General features: G+C 46.6%; 1 protein-coding gene across 2 annotated transcripts in view; it reads left to right on the top strand.

Moving 5' to 3' along the window:
• Positions 1–23,216, top strand: part of ATP9A (ATPase phospholipid transporting 9A (putative)) — a 366,971-nt gene that overhangs the window by 216,431 nt on the left and 127,324 nt on the right. For both annotated transcript variants that reach the window (XM_063958977.1, XM_063958978.1), the window contains 4 exons: positions 4,633–4,708; positions 7,556–7,632; positions 9,034–9,194; positions 22,440–22,582. In XM_063958977.1, the coding sequence (XP_063815047.1) occupies positions 4,633–4,708; positions 7,556–7,632; positions 9,034–9,194; positions 22,440–22,582 (457 nt within the window). The remainder of the gene's footprint in view (positions 1–4,632; positions 4,709–7,555; positions 7,633–9,033; positions 9,195–22,439; positions 22,583–23,216) is intronic.

The following is a 23,216-nucleotide window of genomic DNA, read 5'->3' as shown; positions in this document are numbered from 1 at the left end:
GTGAACCCGCCATGGGTGGATCAGCTTTCCACTCAGTTACAGCATTTGAACCGATCTATGACTAAATCTAAGTGTCACTCTCGCCCGCATTAGACTAAGTCATCTTCTAAACGGGCCATTTCCTCCTCCCAATCCACTGCTATTCCAAACACGTCCTCTGATGAGGCCGTTGCATATACTGACCCTACAGACACTGACGCTGATGTGTCGGATGGGGAAGGGAAGTCATTGGTGGATGTCCCAGATTTGATTGAGGCCATACGGCTCATTCTTCATGTGTCTGATGATTCTGAGCCTGAGACTGTCTCCAAGAAACTGGATAGGTTTAAACGTAAGAAGGTGGTTAAACAAGTTTTACCTTATTCTAAACACCTGGTTGACATACGTCAGGAATCCTGGATAAATCCGGGGACAAAATTTACACCGAATAAGAGACTGTTGGCTCGCTATCCTCTCTCTGCGGAGGTATGTAAAAATTGGGAAACCCCTCCGCCTGTAGATTCTCATGTAGCGCGTATGGTTGTTTTCCTCTGCTCTGCCAGTAACTACCGCACCTCTCTGAAGGAACCGACAGATCGCCGTGTGGAGGGCTGTTTAAAAGCGATTTATACCCTAACGGGGGCTGTGCAAAGGCCAACTATTGCAGCGACTTGGGCTGCTGAAGCTGTTGAGGCGTGGGCTCAGGAGCTTGAGGCGGAACTGCCTTCCGATGCATCTGAGCATGCTCGACAATGTCTCTCGTATATTGCCACGGCTTCTCTGTACCTTAAGGAGGCGGCCTCCGATGCCGGGGTGCTCGCGGCCAAGGCTGCTACTGCGTCCGTCTTGGCCAGACGTATCCTTTGGTTGAGATCCTGGTGGATATGGATTCCAAGAAAACCCTGTAGGTGCTTCCTTTCAAGGGAGACATTCTCTTTGGAGAAGACCTCAATAAGATTGTGGCTGATCTGGCTACTGCTAAAACAGCTTGCCTACTTAGTACGGCCCCTTCCGCACAGAAGGCTAAAAGTACTTTCCCTCGGCCCTTTCGTCCTCCAGGTAAAGCAAAAGGTCAGGCGTACCCAAAGCAAGCTTGTGCTTCCAGACCTGCCAAGTCCAGACCGAAGCGTGCCTGGGTCGCCCATCAGCCAGCTTCCAAAACTGACAAGCCTGCCGCATGACGGGGCGGGCCTCCCTCTGGGGGATCCCAGGGTGGGGGGCTGACTTCTAGGTTTTTCCCAGGAATGGTTGAAGACCACTTCAGATACCTGGGTGAGGGAAGTCGTCGCTCGAGGTTGCGCCATGCCCTTCAAGAATCATCCCCCTCATCGATTTTGCCTGACAGATGTGCCTCTGGATCCGGCAAAAGCAAACACATTGCACTCGGTACATTACCTCCTGACCACAGGAGTGGTAGTACAGGTGCCTCTGGCTCAGAGAGGCAAGGGGTACTATTCACCGCTGTTTCTAGTCCCGAAACCGAACGGGTCCTCGCGGCCCATTCTCAATCTGAAGTCCTTGAACAAGCATGTGTGGGTCTCCAAGTTTCGTATGGAAACTCTGCGCTCTATAGTTCTGGCCATGGAGCCTGGGGACTATATGGTCTCCCTGGACATACAGGTTGCCTACCTGCATATTCCTATTGCGGTATCTCAACAACAGTACCTGCAGTTTGTGGTGGGCAACCTTCATTACCAATTTCGGGCAGTACCCTTTGGTTTGACTATGGCTCCCCGGGTTTTCACCAATGTTATGGCGGTCATCTCGGCTACACTCCGCCGTCAAGGGGTCAGGTTTCTACAGTACTTGGAGGATTTGTTGATCCTGGAAAATTCCCCAGAACTTCTCCTGTGTCATCTCGATCTGATGGTCCAGTGCATGAAAGCCTACGGATGGCTGATCAGCTGGAAGAAATCCTCCCTGGTTCCTGCTCGGAGCATGTTACACCTGGGAGCGTTATTGTACACTCACAACCAAAGGTTGTCCCTGTCTCAGGAGAAAGTCTTGAAGCTTCAGGACAGGATTCGATGCTTCCTATCTCGTCCGCAAGTGTCGATACATTTGGCAATGCAAATGCTGGATCTCATGGTGTCGGCTTTCGACATGGTGGAGTATGCTCAGTTCCACTCTCGCCCTCTCCAGAAGTTAATTCTGACCAAGTGGGACTGCCTGCCTCATCGGATCCGATCTCACATGATATCATTTTCTCCGGAGGTCCACCTGTCCCTGAGCTGGTGGCTGCAGGACCAACGATTGAGCAGGGGCCGTCCCTTCTGGATATCTAACTGGGTCCTTCTGACGACGGATGCCAATCTGAGAGATTGGGGCGCGGTGTTGGAACAACACTCTCTTCAGGGTCGGTGGACCAAGGAGGAGTCTCTGCTCCCGATCAATATTCTGGAACTGCGGGCAGTGTTCAACGCGTTGACAATGGCCCAGCATCTGATACAAAACAGACCTGTTCAAGTACAATCGGACAGCGCCACCACGTTTGCTTACATAAATCATCAAGGCAGCACTCGGAGCCGCATGGCGATGAAGGAAGTATCATGGATTCTTCAGTGGGCAGAACGCCATCTGCCGGCTATATTCGCAGTGTTTATTCCGGGCGTCCTGAACTGGGAAGCGGATTATCTCAGTCGTCAGGATGTACACGCAGGAGAGTGGAGCCTCCATCCGGAGGTGTTTCAACTTCTCGTGGACACGTGGGGCCTTCTAGATGTGGATGTGATGGCGTCTCGACGCAATCACAAGGTTCCGGTCTTCGGCGCAAGGACAAGGGATCCTCAAGCTGCGTTTGTGGACGCTCTGGCAATTCCATGGAATTTTCAGCTACCGTATGTGTTCCCTCCTGTGTCACTCCTGCCCAGAGTAATACGGAAGTTCAAGCAAGAAGGAGGAAACCTGCTTCTGGTCGCTCCGGCGTGGCCCAGGCTGCACTGGTTCTCCGACCTACTGGGTCTCTCGTGGGATCGTCCCCTTCTACTTCCACAACGACCAGACCTCCTAGTTCAGGGCCCTTGTGTTTACCAGGATTTGGCCCGTCTGGCTTTGACGGCATGGCTCTTGAAGCTTCCGTCCTGAGGGCCAAGGGTTTTTCTGAGGCGGTCGTTCAAACTATGTTGATGGCCTGCAAGCCGGCTTCTGCTCGGATTTACCATAGGGTCTGGAATGCTTACTTTACTTGGTGTGCGTCTCACAATCATGACGTTTTCAAGTTTAGTACGGCCAAACTATTGGCCTTTCTACAATAGGGCCTGGACTTAGGCCTGCGTCTGGCCTCCCTCAAGGTTCACATCTCTGCCTTGTCAGTTTGGTTTCAGAGAAAGATTGTCACCCTACCTGATTTCCATACATTCACTCAGGGTGTGTTGCGGATTCAGCATCCTTATGTGCCACTGGTGGCCCCTTGGGATCTGTCGTGGTTTTGGAGTTTTTACAAGAGTCTCCGTTTGAGCCTCTTGCCTCTGCTGACCTTAAGTGGCTTTCCCTTAAGGTCCTATTCTTGCTGGCTATTGCTTCAGCTAGAAGGGTCTCGGACTTGAGTGACTTATCCGTTAGGAAATCTGATTCTCTTTTTGTATTATTTGGTTTTCACAAATGTGGCTGGCCTGCTTCCAAGCAGACTCTGGCCAGATGAATTAGAATGGTGATTGCACATGCTTATGTACAGGCTGGTCGTCCGATTCCTACTACCATCAGAGCCCATTCTACTTGGTCGGTTGGACCTTCTTGGGCGGCTCACCGTGGTGCGACCCTTGAACAATTGTGCAAGGCGGCTACGTGGTCCTCAGGGAACACGTTCATTAGGTTCTATGCCTTTGATACCGCCGCTTCCCAGGATGCTTCCTTTGGACGCCGGGTTCTTGTGCCCGCAACAGTGCGTCCCCTCCCCTAAGGAACTGCTTTAGGACATCCCCAATGTGAATCCTTGTGGAGCCCAGTTACCCCGCAGCAGAAAACGAGATTTATGGCAAGAACTTAACGTTGTTAAATCTCTTTCTGCGAGGTACACTGGGCTCCACAAGGCGCCCACCCTGACGCACTTTGCTTCTTTGGGTTGGTATTGGCATATCCGCTGACACCCTCTCCTGTGGTGAGTGTGTGGTGTAATTGGCTACGAGCTATTGTCATCTCTGGTACCTGTTACTGCATTGGGCTGGTTAACGAAACTGAGCTCCCTGTGCATGGAAGCGGGGTTATAGAGGAGGCGGCGCTGTGCATCTTGGTAACAGTCAAAAGCTTTGAGCCTGTTGGTGCCTCAGATCAAGATCCTACTCTACACCCCAATGTGAATCCTTGTGGAGCCCAGTGTACCTCGCAGAAAGAGATTTAACAACGGTAAGTTCTTACCATACATCTCGTTTTATACATGTTACATCACATCGTATTGCTCCTTTTACACCTTAAACCGCACAGTAGCAAGTACTCTGTTTAAGATGTGCTTGCTCCCCCTTGTATACATTGTTTTATTATAAACTGCATTATTATTTTTTTAGTAATCTGTTTTTATCATGATAGTAACTGCTTTCTTTGAAGATTATTACTCTTAAAAATATATTTAGTACCTTCTGAAGAATATATATTTATACTAATTGTACACATGTCACAGTATGCCCCATAAGATGCACTGTACTTATTCTCTCTCCATAGGAGGACAGTGATCCCCCAATAAATGAAAGCTTAAGCATCGAGAACACTTTATGGGCTAGCACGGTAATCGCTTCAGGTACAGAGAAACATTCTTTTGCCTTAAGAATGCATGTTAACAATTTAATCCCTCATTAGTTTGTCTATAATTTAAAATAATTGAGTCTGTCATTCAGAAAATGAGTGCCCCAAATTAGTTAGTGATGGCAGGGGGTGGTGTTTTCCCTCTCTTAATGGAGCTGACACCACAAGAAAAGTCACCCCAAGGGCATTTTGCAAATGATGGTTAACTAAAGAAATTTGGGACTAGTAATCTCTCATTAATTTATCAGGAGACCAATACTATGTGAGCAGATCACTGCACATTAAATAGTCCCCTCTACAGATGTGTCCACATACACCTATTCTCAAATTATGCTAAATAGCCCTGTTTAGTGAGCCACGGACATTGCCACGCCAAAACACTAATCTAAATTCCTAGCTCACTGTGAGCGGTATCCAGTTAACCACAGTAATTTACCGTGGCTAATGGATTCGCCAGGGAGTATCCAATTAGCCCCTGTAGCCGGCATTTATTGGGAATTATGCTGCACATGAAGCAAAATCCCTGAAAAGCAGCCCTCAGAACTGTGATAACACATGGGTCCGGATACTTATCCCGGATCCCATGTGTTATCAACCAAGAACGGGACCTTTTTCTCCCCCCCAAAAAGTCTCTAATCGGATAGTCTAATAAGGACCACCGGTCAAAATTCATTCTATCAGCCTATTTTTTTGGGGGGAAAAATGATCTTCAGCTAATAGGGTACCCCCCCCCCCCCCATAAGTAAACAAAGACACGAAACCGAGGAAAAAGTAACAAAACTGAGGAAAAATTATGCAATATAGGGTAAAAAGGCAAAATACAGGTCGGGTACGTGTGACCCTCGCTATGAATCATCCTGTTTAATCTGTAATTTTATACCTATTCCTTTATCACAAAATGAAAAAATAAAAAAAAAATCCTAAATTTCTAGTTTAGTATATGTGAACTAAGACTCAATATTCAGGAAAAAGTATCAAAAGTAAAGAAAAGTGCACAGCTTGGCAATTGCACAAGTCATCTCTCACTATATGTTACAAAAAAGGATGGCTGTATGAGGACACTTCTGCTTGAGGTATAATGGAGAACACAGTGTATTGTAAGTAACCATTCATTGCTGATTTTGTGATGAAAACTGGAGCTATTTACCAACCAATGTCAATCTAAGTGTAGGAGAGACTGGTAGGGGTATATTTTCTAAACTGCGGGATTTTAGAAGTGGAGATGTTGCCCATAGCAACCTATTATCTTCTAGAAGGTGCTAGATAAATGATAAGAGAATCTGATTAGTTGCTATGGGCAACATCGCCACTTCTAAAAACCTGCACTTTAGTAAATATACCCCGTATATCTGTTAGCTCTCCTGTTTTCTTTGAATGGATTAACGGCTTCGGGAACAGGGATCTTTCTTCAGGAATCTCCAGTGGAGCAGTTCCTGAAAATAGCAACGTTACACTAGGCTCCATAACACTGGGTATGTTGTGATGGTACTGAGCAGGACTGGTGAAGGAGAGACAGACCTGTAGTTGTGATTCCTTTGAGCAATTACAAGGGTTAAAATGCTTCATAAAACAGTATCTTTAGGGGTTGCTGTTTTTGAAAAATAGGTGACAAGTGAGAAACATTATGTAGCATTGATATTGCAGACTATAATCCTGATATATCTATGGACGCACCGGGCCGTGTGTTGAGCATACACACTGCCCGATCTGTCGGGACTGACGTCACGAACTGTGTGAGCAGTTACATGCGTCCGCCCAATTCAGCTGTCAATCACCACTGGCTGGTGCGGCCCGTACACACACAGCGATGCACCATTATATTTGTAGATATATTTGTCATCGGCTGTGCTACAGGGCCGATGCAATATGTCTGTGAATGACGGCGTTCACAGACGCATCGTTTGTACTCGCTGGCCGACGGACCCGCGATATATCATTTATTCAATATAACGCCCGACATATCGGCCAGTGTGTACGCACCATAAGATTATATAAATGTACTGGAAAGAATGAGAATGAACACAAAGGTGTAAAAAATAAATAAATAAACTGAGATCCTTATTTTTTTATGAATTACATAACAGATTTCCCTTTTAATGACCTAATCTTACTTGGGTTATAACTTTTGTGGCACACCAATTAGACAAGTGCTGAAATAAAATTCTAGGGAGTAATTGAGATCTTTAATCTGTATTGTTCTGTAACCTGTTAGGGCTGTCACAGAGTATGCACTTAGCGGCTGCACACAGTACCACTAATGGGAGACCCCAACATTGCAGATTTTCCTGTGCACCTCTATGCTGTGTGAGGAAAAGTCTGCAGTGTTGGTAGCTGCAAGGTTCTGGAGAAACGGTCAGAATGCCAGCACCTCGCAGCCCTATCCGCTAATTGGTTATACCCTTATAGTGTGACTGAGTGAGTAACTATATTATACGTTGTATGACCTTACAGATAGTGACGAACACCTCAGGCTCTGCCTGGTATTTTTGTTAAATAATTTTGGGTAGTAGACTTTTATTAAGTTTCCCCAATAGGATTCCACAGCACAGGTCTGTGTATATGAGTGAAAGCTGGCCAAGGCTATTATGCACGTACCATATATGTAGTCTGGCTGTTACATGCCACAATAAGTATGTTATGATCTTTGTGTAAATCCTATTTAAAGCATATTCAATAGTAAATAACAGCACAGTTTGCTGGTGTGAGTCTGAATTTAGAACACAATGTGGTTTGCATCACTAGGGGGTGCCAGTAGTCTGACAATGTAAGGTAACTGATCACGGAACACTAACGGATTTAATGCTGGTTTCCAGGGTTCTCTGACTTATATTATTTGTTCCAGGCACGGTGGTTGGGGTGGTTCTGTATACTGGCCGAGAGCAGCGCAGCGTGATGAACACCTCAAATCCTCGCAGCAAGGTACTGGTATAGACGTCGTCAGAACAAAACTGTCGTAGACAGACACGCTGGGGTAAATTTATCTGTCTATCATTGTCTAAAAGGCAGTAGAGAAATGATAGACTGCATCTGATTGGTTGCTATTGCAACATCACCAATTCTCTGTTTTAGAAGCTTTAATAAATTTACCCCGTTGAGTCTATCTGATGAGGTTTTTTTAAAAGTGTAGCTGAATACAGCAAAGTGCAGTCTGTATGAATGTGTAAGTGGAAAGATTAACCCCTTGATATAAGGCTCTATCATTAGCCATATATTGTTCTGAGGCTTTGTGCAGATGAGCTAGTATAATAGCATATACAGTCCTTTATGCTTTTATCAGTTCTTCTACACTGTGCCATTCAAAATGTATATTAACACAGCATCTCTTACACATCCACGTCTCTGATGAGTATGGCACGTTGACTCAAGAGAAACACTGCTTGGGTGGCCAGGAACACAGCTGTGAGATCATCATTATGGAGTGGGCTTGGCAGAAAGCAGAGTCATGCACTAAAGGAAAATTCTGTCTGTTTCATGGACAGACATATGCTCCATGTGTTCTACAGGAAAATGTGCCATAGGAACATCTGATGAGTGGTGCACAAAATTGCCAGTTTTGCAGTAATATTTGGAAAAATATTATTTTACAAATTAAGCAGATTGCAAGCGTTTAAGACTGTTGTGATTTCTTGTTTTTATACACACACAGTTTAAGAGTAAAAAGCCCTGACTATTGATGTAAATAATGAATATACACACAACCTGTATATGTGCTTGTGGAGCTAAACATTTTGGGTAATTATCAGGTCTGAAAAGATTTGTGAATTAGAGATTGAACACAAAGTTGCTTTGGACTCCCTGTGTAAACATGCCAAGAAGCTGAAGCTTGCAAGTACATTTCCCCCTAAACCTGCTGCCTGATTGGCCTTACAGCCACCCCTTTGGATCTTAGTGCTTAGTTAGTCTCTTACTGTGAGGTAGTAAGGCTACACTGGAATGGAGTGTTAACCATTTTAAAAATCCGTTACCACAATAATCTAAACTGTCCGCATGGGACCTATAAAAGATAAAGTATACTGTTTAATATTACCATATAATTTGTCATGTATATTATTCAGCTTGCTAATATAGTGTTCTTTATAATGATAATGCCTGCATGTTGTAACATTCACATACACCTGTTTCAAATGTTAGAAGATTCCCCTCCAATTTGTGGATTTGCAATTCTAATGATGTTATTAACATGCCCATGCTACATAATACTTGTTATACACTTTACTGAAAAACTGTTACTGGTTGCATGGAAAATCTGTACAGGGTGCAGTGTAAATGAGTCCTGCAAGTCACTCTGTTACTATCTCTTCTCTTTACACTGTACTACAGATAGGGCTCTTTGACCTGGAAGTGAACTGTCTGACCAAAATATTATTCACTGCTTTGCTGGTCGTATCCCTAGTTATGGTGGCTCTTCAGCATTTTGCTGGTCGCTGGTATCTGCAGATCATCCGTTTCCTACTCCTCTTCTCCAATATTATTCCTATAAGGTGAGACAAGATGTGCCTTTCAGATGGTACTAAAATATATGTATGAGGTCTGATACTATAAAGTATGCTGATGATGGTTACTATTTTATTATTTTTATGTTTTCAGGGATAGTATATGTACTGATTTAGGGGGTAATTCCAAGTTGATCGCAGCAGGAATTTTGTTAGCAGTTGGGCAAAACCATGTGCACTGCAAGAGTTAGATTTGGGTGGGTTATTTTGTTTCTGTGCAGGGTAAATACTGGCTGCTTTATTTTTACACTGCAAATTAGATTGCAGATTGAACACACCCCACCCAAATCTAACTCTCTCTGCACATGTTATATCTGCCTCCCCTGCAGTGCACATGGTTTTGCCCAACTGCTAACAAAATTCCTGCTGCGATCAACTTGGAATTACCCCCGTAGTGTATATGATGGATGATCGTTTGTTAATAAATATAATTATGATCATTATTATTCATTTGCATTATATTTTATTGTTTAACTCAAACTTTGTTTTCCAACACCTCCAGCTTCTAAGAGCACTCCCTTTTTCTTTTTTTTGTTGTTGCCAATTCTCTTCAGTTAAGGCTAGCGGAAGTCATTCTAGTGGTGTGACTGTTAGATCAAACAGTTCTTTTATTTGTTTCTTTGTATCTCATATTTTATCTTTTTTTTATTTTCCTTGTTTACTGCATTGTTCCCCATTTTATTTTCCACTAAGCCTTGTTAATTGGTCACATCTTTCAATAAATGGGAACCAAGTTTGATGATTTGCATTCTGCACAGCTAGGTTCAAGCATCACAGCTTTGGAAAGCTTACAAGATATTTATCCTGGAATTGAGAATTCTTAACTACGTATCCTGGTTAAAGGTGTGTACACACGGTGAGATCCTTGCTAAGTCCAATTTTGACTATGCGATTTCCCTTGAACTCCCCCAGAGCACAGATAGCACAGATTTTGACTATCTGTACTTGAGATTTTGTCTATGTCTGATTGATTTTGACTAAGTGCCAATTTTGACTATACTTTGTACTAGATAGTACACTGGATAGTCAATATTGACTTGCCTGCACAGTCTATCTAGCCTTACGATACCGACCCCACGGGATCGCGCATCGGGATCGAATCTGTATCGCAAACTGCCTAACACCTTGAGACATGCACTAACTTTTCATAAGATTTTGACTATATAGTCAACATGTTACAGATTTATCTCACCGTGTGTACACACCTTCACATTGAAAATGTTAATGTTTATTTCAAATGAAATTATTTCTCTCACGTCCTAGAGGATGCTGGGGACTCCAAAAGGACCGTGGGGTATAGACAGGATCCGCAGGAGACATGGGCACACTAAAAGACTTTGACTGGGTGTGAACTGGTTCCTCCCTCTATGCCCCTCCTCCAGACCTCAGTTAGATTCTGTGCCCAGGAGAGACTGGACACACACTAGGGGAGCTCTACTGAGTTTCTCTGGAAAAGACTTTGTTAGGTTTTTTATTTTCAGAGAGACCTGCTGGCTACAGGCTCTCTGCTTCGTGGGACTGAGGGGAGAGAAGTCAGACCTACTTCTGCTGAGTTAAGGGCTCTGCTTCTTAGGCTACTGGACACCATTAGCTCCAGAAGGTTCGATCACTTGGTGCGCCTAGCTGCTTGTTCCCGGAGCCGCACCGTCAACCCCCTCACAGAAGCCAGAAGCCGGGTGAGTATGCAGAAGGCAAAAGACTTCAGTGGCGGCAGAAGACTTTAGAAACGGAGGTACAGCGCAGCGGTCGCGCTATGCACCATGCTCCCACACACCAACGCCACTCACAGGGTGCAGGGCGCTGGGGGGGGGGGGGGGGGAGCGCCCTGGGCAGCAAGTTACTAAGGTTGTTAAGACTGGCAAAATCGGCATATTTGGGTGCTGGGGCACTAAGTATGAATCCCCCGCCAATATAAAGATTTAAATTTAAGCGGGACTACAGCGCCCCGGGAAGGGGCGGGGCTTAGCCGCACAGCTTACCAGCGCCATTTTATCTCTTCACAGTGCATGCAGAGACGCTGGCCCGGACCTCCACTCTCCTTTCAAGTACTGGGAGCAAAACGGTTGGGGGGGGGGGGGGGGGGGGAGGGGGGCACAGTCGAATTGGTGCTATATAATACAGCGCAATTTAGCATATATTATTGTTTTAGTAGTATATGGGCGCTGGGGTGTGAGCTGGCATACTCCCTCTGTGTTCTCTCTACAGGCTTCCCTGTGGATCTGTCCCCTTAAGCCAGTGTGAGAGTGTGTGTGTCGGTACCGTGTGTCAACATGTCTGAGGCTGAGTGCTCCTCCCCGGAGGAAGTTACTGGGGGCGCAGAGAAGGATTTGGGAGTGGTTTTGTCGGCACAGCCGACTGCTGAGTGGGTGAATATGTTGAGTATACTGAATGCAAATGTGGCGTTATTATCTAAGAGGCTGGATAAATCTGATTCTCAGACACAAACGTGGAGAAAATCCATGGAGTACGCCTTGTCTCTGGTACAGGCCCCCTCAGGGTCACAGAAACGTTCCTTTACGCAGATGGCAGATACGGATACTGACACGGACTCTGATTCCAGTGTCGACTTTAGTGAAGCCACTTTACATCCAAAATTGGTAAAGAGTATTCAGTACATGATTGTGGCTATTAAAGATGTTTTACATATTTCTGAGGAACCTCCTGTTCCAGATACAAGGGTTTGTTTATTTAAAGGGAAAAAGCCTGAGGTGAAGTTTCCCCCCTCTCATGAACTGAACGCTCTTTGTGAAAAGGCTTGGGAGTCGCCTGACAAAAGGTGGCAGATTCCCAAGAGAATTTTTAAGGCATATCCTTTCCCCTCTGACGACAGGGAGAAATGGGAGTCGTCTCCCAATGTGGACAAGGCTCTGTCCCGACTGTCCAAAAAGGTGGCGCTTCCGTCTCCTGACATAGCTGCCCTCAAGGATCCTGCGGATCGCAAGCAGGAAACGACATTAAAAGCCATTTATGTCACTACGGGTGCACTCCTCAGGCCTGCCGTGGCGTCGGCGTGGGTGAGTAGTGCTATTGCTAACTGGGCTGATAATTTGGCATCTGACATGGATACCCTTGATAAGGATAACATTCTTTTGACTCTTGGTTATATCAGGGAAGCTGCAGCTTACCTAAAGGATGCGGCGAGGGATATTGGCCTCTTGGGATCAAGGGCCAATACCATGGCGGTCTCGGCCAGGAGGGCGCTGTGGATTCATCAATGGAATGCTGATGCTGACTCCAAGAAAGCTATGGAAGCTCTCCCTTTTAAAGGTAGGGTCTTGTTTGGTGACAGCCTTGCTGACCTGGTGTCTACCGCTACTGCGGGTAAGTCATCTTTTCTTCCTTATGTTCCCGCACAACAGAATAAGGCGCCCCATTATCAGACGCAGTCCTTTCGGCTTAATAAATACAAAAAAGGAAGGGGCTCGTCCTTCCTCACTTCAAAAGGAAGAGGAAGGGGAAAAAGGTCGCCTGCTGTGTCAGGCGCCCAGGACCAAAAGTCCTCCCCCGCCTCTGCCAAGTCCACCGCATGACGCTGGGGCTCCCCTACGGGAGTCCGTATCGATGGGGGGCCGTCTCCGAATCTTCAGATCGGCCTTGCCAGTTTCTCTTCCAGAAAGAGAAGTAGTAAATGCTGCGATACAAAAGCTGTGTCAACAGAGGGTCATTGTCCCGGGTCCCCCATCCCAACGGGGGGAAGGGTTCTATTCGAGCCTCTTTGTCGTGCCGAAGCCGGACGGTTCGTTCAGACCGATTCTGAACCTAAAATCCCTCAATTCATACTTGAAAACTTTCAAGTTCAAGATGGAATCTCTTCGAGCTGTGATCTCCAGCCTAGAAGGGGTAGATTTTATGGCGTCAGTCGACATAAAGGATGCCTACTTACACGTCCCGATATATCCTCTTCATCAGGCCTTCCTAAGATTTGCAGTGCAGGATTGTCATTACCAATTTCAGACGTTGCCGTTTGGGTTTTCCACGGCCCCGAGGGTCTTCACCAAGGTAATGGCGGAAATGATGGTACTCCTACGCAAGCAGGGTGTCACAATTATCCCGTACTTGGACGATCTCCTGATAAAGGCGAGATCAAAAGAGCAGTTGCTAAGAAATGTGGAACTCTCCCTGACGGTTCTGCAACATCATGGTTGGATTCTAAATTTGCCAAAGTCTCAGATCATTCCGACAACTCGGCTGCCCTTCTTGGGCATGATCCTAGACATGGAACTACGGAGAGTGTTTCTTCGGGCGGAAAAAGCTCTGGAAATCCAGACCATGGTCAAGGAGATTCTGAGACTGGCAAGAGTGTCGATTCATCAATGCACTCGAGTGCTAGGGAAGATGGTTGCGGCTTACGAAGCCATTCCGTTTGGCAGGTTTCATGCCCGGGTGTTTCAGTGGGATCTGCTGAACAAATGGTCCGGGTCTCACCTGCACATGCACCGGAAAATAAGTCTATCTTCCAGGACCAGAATTTCTCTCCTGTGGTGGCTGCAAAGTTCTCACCTTCTAGAGGGACGCAGATTCGGAATCGAGGATTGGGTCCTGCTGACCACAGATGCAAGTCTCCGAGGCTGGGGTGCAGTCACACAAGGAAGACGTTTCCAGGGATAATGGTCAAGCCAGGAATCTTGTCTCCACATAAATGTTCTGGAGTTCAGAGCCATTTACAACGGCCTTCTGCAAGCGAAGAACCTTCTTCAAGGTCTACCTGTCCTGATCCAGTCGGACAACATAACATAGCGGTGGCGTACGTAAACCGCCAGGGCAGAACAAAGAGCAGGGCGGCAATGGCGGAGGCCACAAGAGTTCTCCACTGGGCGGAACAGCACGTGAGCGCTCTGTCAGCAAGTTTTCCTTCCGGGCATGGACAACTGGGAAGCAGACTTTCTCAGCAGGCACAATCTCCATCCAGGAGAGTGGGCCCTTCATCCAGAGGTGTTTGAAGAAGTGACAAGGCGTTGGGGAATTCCTCAAATAGACATGATGGCGTCTCGCCTCAACAAGAAGCTTCTGAGGTATTGTTCCAGGTCAAGGGACCCCCAAGCCAGTGCAGTGGATGCCCTGGTAACTCCGTGGGTGTTTCAGTCGGTGTATGTGTTCCCCCCGCTTCCTCTCATTCCAAGAGTGCTGAGGATCATAAGACGAACAAGGGTTCAGGCAATACTCGTCGTTCCAGATTGGCCACGGAGAGCCTGGTATCCGTATCTTCAGGAATTGCTCATAGAACATCCTTGGCCGCTTCTTCTAAGAGAGGACCTGTTACTGCAGGGGCCATGCGTGTTTCCGGACTTACCGCGGCTGCGTTTGATGGCGTGGAGGTTGAACGCCAAATCCTAGCTCGTAAAGGTATTCCCGGGGAAGTCATCCCCACTCTCCTTAAGGCTAGAAAGGAGGTCACGGCAAAACATTATCACCGTATCTGGAGAAAATATGTGTTGTGGTGTGAAACCAAAACCGCTCCTGCGGAGGAATTTCACTTGGGTCGTTTCCTCCATTTTTTGCAGGCAGGCGTGGATGCAGGCCTGAAATTGGGTTCCATCAAAGTGCAGATTTCGGCTTTATCTATTTTCTTTCAAATGAATTGGCCGCCCTTCCTGAGGTTCAGACTTTCGTGAAGGGAGTGCTGCATATCCATCCATTTGTGCCACCCGTGGCACCGTGGGATCTTGAAGTGGTGTTACAGTTTCTTATGTCTCACTGGTTTGAACCTTTGCGAAAGGTTGAGTTAAAGTTTCTCACTTGGAAAGTGGTCATGCTTTTGGCCTTGGCGTCTGCCAGACGAGTGTCAGAATTGGCGGCTTTGTCTCACAAGAGCCCATATTTGATTTTTCATGTGAATAGAGCGGAATTGAGGACTCGTCAACAATTTCTGCCAAAGGTGGTTTCTTCGTTTCACATAAATCAACCTATTGTGGTACCTGTGGCTACAGATGCTGTGGCAGTCCCAAAATCTCTTGATGTCGTAAGAGCTTTGAAAATTTATGTCGCCAGAACGGCTCTTGTTAGGAAAACGGAAGCTCTGTTTGTCCTGTATGCTTTTAACAAGATTGGAAATCCTGCTTCCAAGCAGACTATTGCACGCTGGATTTGTAATACGATTCAGCACGCTCATTCTTCGGCTGGGTTGCCATTGCCGAAGTCAGTAAAGGCCCATTCTACCAGGAAGGTGGGCTCATCTTGGGCGGCTGCCCGAGGGGTCTCGGCACTTCAACTTTGCCGAGCAGCTACTTGGTCGGGTTCATACACTTTTGCTAAGTTCTGTAAGTTTGATACCCTGGCTGAGGAGGACCTCATGTTTGCTCAATCGGTGCTGCAGAGTCATCCGCACTCTCCCGCCCGGTCTGGAGCTTTGGTATAGACTCCATGGTCCTTTTGGAGTCCCCAGCATCCTCTAGGACGTAAGAGAAAATAGGATTTTAATACCTACCGGTAAATCCTTTTCTCTTTCATCCACTAGGGGACACTGGAGTCCTATACAGTAGAGGTGTGAAGCTTGCAACCGGAGGTGTGGCACAATCTAAAATTAGCATTGTCTGCACAGCCGGCTCCTCCCCCTTCACATCCCTTTTCCCTCAGTTTGAAAAATTGTGCTGGAGGTACAGCACGTGGGAGCACTGAGCTCCTGACTAAAACTTTAAAAAAGTGAGCTGCGTCCACCTAATAAAAGGGAGACAAGGCTACTTACTATTGGATGAGACAAAGATCCCTATTGAAGGGACCTGCATCTCTCCACAGGAGATCCTCCAGAGTCCTCTAATAGTGAGTACTGGTATTAAATAGAGGTAGCTTAGGCTAGGGTCTTTTATGTATATCTCATATATTTTTTTTTTCTTTCTCTCTCATCCTTACTTATTGCTGGCTCTCACTCTCTCTCAATGTATAACGGTAAAGGAGGCGTCCGGAGCGCGGGAGCCAAGTGCGGCGCGGGACTCAGCGTGTCTTCCCTGTGAGCAGGGAGAGACGGCTGAGCGGCACGCTGCACAGCAGAGGACGAAGCGGTGCACAGGCGCCGCTTCGGGATACAGCCCCGGCACGCATCGGGCAGCGGGTTCGGTGCGCGTCAGCAGGGGAAACGGCGCGCGCCAGCTAGCGGGAGGGAGAGGGAGCCTCATTAGACCTACGCCGCGCGGCTAAACAAGCGCGCGGCGTTATGAAACAATATAACGTTTGCAGCATGTGGAGGAAAAAGAGGCCTCACACAATGGGGGTAAAAGGAAAGTAAATGTCCCAGCACTTAGTGGGGGCCATACTTAATTGCAAGATGGCGGTAAGATTATGGCGCCAGTCTGTGTAAAGAAGGGCCCTCCTTCCCCCCCCCCCCCCCCAGTGAATAGATGTGAAGTTGTTTTATTACACAACAGCTCCCCCTGCTGCACTGTTTGGATAGTGCAGGCATTCATAGGAGTAGGGACATTCTGCTAAACAGTTCCCTCTGCTGGTAAAAATAAATATATATGAGGATCTCCTGAAAAATAATCATACTTTACACTTTATATTTTCAAAGGACTTCTGTGTCAAAGATCCTGAAGAAAATAACCGGAAGCAAGCGGATACCAACTCTAGCATCGTAGCTGCTCTACAGTTGGGGTGTGGGGGTTGCGAGTCGGCTGGTGTTTTTATTTATTTTTATTTATTTATTTATTTTTCTGTAAAAATATTTTGACCTGCTCCTTCTCTATAAGAGAGGATTAGTAAAAAAATTCCAGCCGGATCCAATACCTTCGCTTCCGTCATCTCCCAGTCTTTCTCTTCCTAGTTTAAAGGGTGAAAGCGCTGCGTAATACCCCGGTAAGGGGTTTTAAAAACAGCATGTCTAAGGCAACCAAGACCTCAAAGACCTGTTATGTTTGTACGAAGTGTGACAAGAAGAGCACGCGGGTTGGCAGCTCCGGGGTGTGCGACTCCTGCTTAGACAAGGACGCTCCACCTGGGAGGAGTGCTCTGGCTAAGGCATGGGAAGACAACCTTGCTAATAGAATCTCCAAGGAGATGGCAGAATCGCGCAAGCAGCAATTGGAATGGGCTGCGGGATTCTCAAAGACGATGGAGGAATTTCTCATCAAGTTAACGCCGCCCGCACACGCAGAAACGAGTGTGCGCAAGGCTGTTAAAAGAACGCTTCCTATTATACCGGAATCAGAGGAGGAAGAGGGTTTTCTTCTTGATACGGAGGAAGGTGAGTTAATTGAACCTAACCTAGATGCCGATTTTCCAGAGGAGGACACGGCAATCTCTGGTCTGGACTCCTTAATTGACGCGGTAAAGGAGATCCTAAACTTTAAGGTAGAGGAAATACGGGAGCCGGAAGATTTCGATTTGTTCGAATCCCAAAAGGCGCGTTCAGCAGTGTTTCCCATTCCTAAATCCCTCCAGTCTCAGATGGAGGAGGCTTGGAAACAACCTGACAAACGCTTTCAATTTCCGAAACGTTTTCAGGTTACTTATCCCCTACCCAAGGGTGTAATGGACAAGTGGGAGAATCCGCCGGTAGTGGATGCTTCCCTTGGAAGGTTGTCAAAGAAGACAATCTTACCAATTCCTAACGTAACTACTTTAAAGGATGCGTCAGACCGTAAGGTTGACTCAGTGTTAAAGTAAATTTTTGTAGCAGTTTGTGCAGCGCAGAGACCTGCGATCGTCTGTGCTTGGGTCAACTTACCATGGGTGCATGGTCTGGACGTATTGTACAAGCTATTGAGGAGGACAATAGCTTAGAAGAAATTACCCAACTGGCGGAACACATTCAAGAATCTGCTTCATACTTGTGTCAAGCTTCTAAGGATATTAGCAGAATAGCATTGCGCATATCTGCATCGGCCATATCAGCTAGAAGAATTTTATGGCTCAGAGAATTGCAAGGAGACTCTGACTCCAAGAAGGCAGTTGAATCCATCCCCTTTGGGGGTGAAATGCTGTTCGGACCAGAGTTGGACAAGTGGATTTCGCAGGCTACAGCGGGGAAGTCCACTTTTCTGCCTACTCCTTATACGAGAACCGCTCCACAAACTAGGAGAGGTTATTCGGGACCAGCATTTACTTCATTTAGATCACAGTCCTTTCGAGCCCGAGGAAGGGGTTTCGGCACACAAGCACATGGGGGCAGAGGTAGAGGCCGCTCACAAGCAGCAACCAGAAAGCAGGATAAACCTGCTGACAAGACCGTGGCATGACGGCCTCCCAGCTCACCTGGGGTCCCCCGTGGTGGGCGGCCGTCTGGAAGGTTTTCAGGACATCTGGGACAAGAACTCACCAGAACTTTGGGTGAACAACTTAATCTCTCAGGGATACAAACTGGAATTTCAGCAAAGGCATCACAGTCAGTTTTTTACAACAGGAGTACCGCAGTGCCCTCAAAAAGCAAGGGCACTACGGGCAGCAATTCTAAAATTGCTACAGTCAGAGGTCATTATTCCGGTTCCCACTTCTCAGAGAGGTACGGGGTTCTATTCCAATCTTTTTGTCGTGCCAAAGCCAGATGGGACGGTCAGACCAATACTCAATTTAAAAGTTTTCAACCAGTTTTTAAGGGTCTACAAATTCAAGATGGAATCAACCCAATCAGTCATTGCAGGCTTAGAACAGGGCGAGTTCATGGTTTCCATGGACATAAAGGATGCATATCTGCATATTCCAATCTGGACTCCTCACCAGGCTTACTTAAGATTCGCACTGGTGGCGGATCACTACCAATTCAAGGCCTTGCCGTTCGGTCTATCATCAGCCCCCAGAATTTTCACGAAGATCATGGCAATCATGGTGGCAGGACTGAGACTGTTGGGGGTCACGATTATACCTTATCTGGACGATTTACTGATCAAGGCACCATCTCAGAATCGACTGCTCAAGGATGTTCAGACATCCCATCAGTTTCTTATTCAACATGGGTGGATTGTCAATTTCCAAAAGTCCAACCTCATACCGACTCAACGGATTCAATTCCTCTGTCTCATCTTGGACACGGTACTATTACGGGTGTTCCTACCAGAGAACAAGGTCCAGGACCTACAAAGATTGGTGGCCCAGGTACTGAGGATGCAAACTGTTTCTCTGCACCTCTGTGTGCAACTTCTCGGGAAGATGGTGGCGTCGTTCGAAGCTCTTCAATACGGCAGACTTCATTCCCGACCATTCTAGATAAACCTCATTGCTCAAGGAGCAGGGTCGCACCGGCTTCTCCTTCGGAGAATCCGACTTCAACCGCAAGTAAGAGTCTCCTTGATATGGTGGTCGTTACACAAGAATCTCGCAGCCGGGAAGAGATTCTGCATTTGGGATTGGAGGATCCTGACAACGGACGCCAGTCTCAGAGGTTGGGGAGCCGTCCTAGAGGACCTTCAGTTTCAGGGACGGTGGACGTTACAGGAGAGCAGACTACCCATAAATATCCTCGAACTAAGAGCAGTTTACAATGCACTTCTCTTAGCGGAAGACCTAGTCATGAATCAACAAATCTGGATTCAGTCAGACAATGTCACGACGACGGCTTACATAAACCGTCAAGGAGGAACAAAGAGCAGGATGGCGTTAAAGGAAGCTGAGACATCATTCTCTCGGCAGTGTTCATTCCAGGTGTGGAGAACTGAGAAGCAGATTACCTCAGTCGCCAGGACATGCATCCGGGAGAGTGGTGCCTACATCCACGGATTTTCGACATGGTTGTGAGAAGATGGGGTCTGCCTCAGGTGGACCTAATGGCGTCTCGACAAAACCATCAGCTGCCCAGATATGTGTCAAGGACTCGAGATCCAGCAGCAGAAGGAGTGGACGCATTAACACTTCCTTGGTGATACAGGAGGGTTTACATATTTCCACCATTCCCACTCATACCCAAGGTTCTGAAACGGGTGAAGCGGGAACGAGTGTGGGCAATTCTAATCGCACCAGATTGGCCCCGCAGGAGTTGGTACTCAGACCTGCGGGGGTTACTTGCGGAAGATCCTTGGAGGTTACCTCAGAGAGTGGACCTGCTATCTCATGGACCGTTCCTACACCCCGACCTGAACAGGCTGCGTTTGACGGCGTGGCTATTGAAACCCGGATCTTAAGAAACAGAGGGATTCCACGAACGGCCATTCCTACAATGATTGCCGCTAGGAAACCAGTCACAGCCAGACACTACTACAGGATTTGGAGACGATACATGGCTTGGTGTCAGGAACGGGGATGGAATTCCATGAACTTCCACTTATCTCGACTTCTCCTTTTCCTTCAGGCCGGTCTAGAGGGAGGGCTCAGACTGGGCTCTCTGAAGGTTCAGATTTCGGCTCTCTCCATCCTTTTTCACCAGCAGTTAACATCCTTGCCAGAGATTCAAACCTTTTTACAAGGGGTTCTGAGGATTCAACCCCCTTTTCGTCCTCCCACGGCACCATGGGACTTAAATTTGGTGTTAGAATATTTGAAGTCACCGACTTTTGAGCCGTTGACAAGAACAGACCTGAAATATCTCTCTTGGAAGGTCACGTTATTACTTGCCTTGGCTTCGGCTAGGCGGGTTTCTGAGTTGGGAGCCTTATCCTGTAAGAGTCCCTTCTTAGTGTTTCATGAGGATCGGGCGGAACTCCGTACAAGAGCAGACTTCCTTCCGAAGGTAGTTTCGGGGTTTCACGTAAACCAGCCAATAGTGGTCCCATCCTTCCAGGGGCTCACAGATGAGGACGTGTCATTGGATGTTGTTCGAGTTTTACAGGTATACGTACAGGTTACGTCGTCCTTCAGAAAGTCAGACCATTTGTTTGTTCTTTATGAGGGGCCAAAGAAGGGTTGGCCTGCATCTAAGCAGGCTTTGTCTAGATGGATTAGACTTGCCATTCGGCAAGCTTATGTTTCCTGTGGTAAACAGGTTCCGGTTCAGATGGGTGCTCATGCTACCTGATCAGTGGGTGCCTCGTGGGCGGCTGCCAGGGGTTCTTCCACTACTCAACTTTGCAGAGCGGCGACGTGGTCTTCAGCCCACACGTTCGCAAAATTTTACAAGTTTGATACTTTTGCGTCCGGATAATCTAAGTTCGGACGTTTGGTTTTGCAGGCCACCGACAGCACTCCCTCCCTTGGGGATAACTTTGGGACGTCCCCTACTGTATAGGACTCCAGTGTCCCCTAGTGGATGAAAGAGAAAAGAGGATTTTGGTACTTACCGATAAATCCATTTCTCTGAATCCTCTAGGGGACACTGGACGCCCGCCTCAGTGCTGTCAACCTGCTGTGTTCAAAGTTCTTGTTTTAAACAGTTCGTACAAACAGCGTTAGTTATTCGGTTAAGAGTTCTTGGCCGCTGTTTGATATGTTGTACAGTTCGGTTCCTCGCCATGTGCTATAGTGTCATGTCCTATTCTCTCAGTCACATTTTTCAAACTGAGGGAGGAGGGATGGGAAGGGGGAGGAGCCGGCTGTGCAGACAATGCTAATTTTAGATTGTGCCACACATCCGGTTGCAAGCTTCACACCCCTACTGTATAGGACTCCAGTGTCCCCTAGAGGATTCAGAGAAATGGATTTATCGGTAAGTACCAAAATCCTCTTTTCTCCTAGTCCGTAGAGGATGCTGGGCGCCCATCCCAGTGCGGACTGTTACTTGCAGTTGTATTGTTGGTTGTTGTTTTCGGTTACACAATGGTTGTGTATCTGTTATGTTCAGCTTGTTGCTGTTTTTTTCGTTCATACTGTTATCTGGTATTCCTGCTGATCCAGTTGTACGGTGTGTTGTGGTGTCAGCTGGTATGTATCTCACCCTCAGTTTAACAAAAATCCTTTTCCTCGAAATGTCCGTCTCCCCTGGACACAGTTCCTATAACTGAGGTCTGGAGGAGGGGCATAAAGGGAGGAGCCAGTTCACACCCAGTCAAAGTCTTTTAGTGTGCCCATGCCTCCTGCGGATCCCGTCTATACCCCATGGTCCTTTTGGAGTCCCCAGTATCCTCTACGGACTAGGAGAAAAGGATTTACCGGTAGGTATTAAAATCCTATTTTTTAATGTGTACTGTTCAAGTTCTGTTAAAAGAGGACTTAATCTAAGTGCTACAGGAATTAAGTTGTTTCTCTGTTTTTGTGCCTGTTTGTGTTCTGTCCGGTGGGGCTTCGCTACAAGAATAGCAGAGTTCCCTGCAGGATGGGGATATACAGTATGAGAGGGAGACTCATAAATGCCTGAAATTATTTAAAGATTTCCACAAAGTTTTTAAACCCAGTTCAATAACATAAGTATCCCCTAATACGACATGTACTATGTTTTTGCAGCTTGCGGGTGAATCTGGACATGGGGAAAATTGTTTACAGTTGGATGATCCGTAGGGACCCCAAGATCCCCGGAACAGTGGTCCGATCCAGTACAATCCCAGAGCAGTTGGGACGAATCTCCTACTTATTGACAGACAAAACTGGTAGGAACCGCAGCCCATAACGTGTCTGCCTGTTTTCTCTGCCAAGAGATGATAACCGCCTGAAACAATAAGTGTTTGTGGAATGTTGGAAATGGTGTTTAAAGTGCAGAAAGGTGCACAAAACAAAAAATGTACTTGCAAACAAAACACCTCACCTCTAACATATTCTTGAGGTGCCTTCTTATCAAGTGGAGGAGGGGGTGGGGGTGATCCAACTAAAAGATAATACTCACATATGAGAAAATGGTCCAGACATCAATAATAAAAGGAAACCTAACATTAATAAGGACCTGAGGCCTGTAAGAATAGATGTTGGAATCTAATTTAATTACAGAGGAAACCACTTTTAAATGTGTAGCTGAATATAACCATGTATTTAATTAGAAAAACATGAGTCTTTTTTTTTTTAACTAAACTATTTACTGTTCCATTCATTTTTTTTTTTTTTTTTTATCTGTGGTGAGATTTTATAGTCGCCAATAATAATAACCCCTGCAGTTAATGAAAATACACTAGTCTAAATAATAAACTATATAAATTAGGTTTCTTTTGTTAGAAACATAAAGTGCAAAGTTGAATTAGAATAACTCCACCTAATACTAAAGATTTTCTTCCTAGGCAGGATGAACAACAC

Source organism: Pseudophryne corroboree, chromosome 3 (assembly GCF_028390025.1).
Source record: "Pseudophryne corroboree isolate aPseCor3 chromosome 3, aPseCor3.hap2, whole genome shotgun sequence".
Taxonomy (NCBI): Eukaryota; Metazoa; Chordata; class Amphibia; order Anura; family Myobatrachidae; genus Pseudophryne; species Pseudophryne corroboree.
This window is presented reverse-complemented; position numbering and strand designations above follow the sequence as displayed.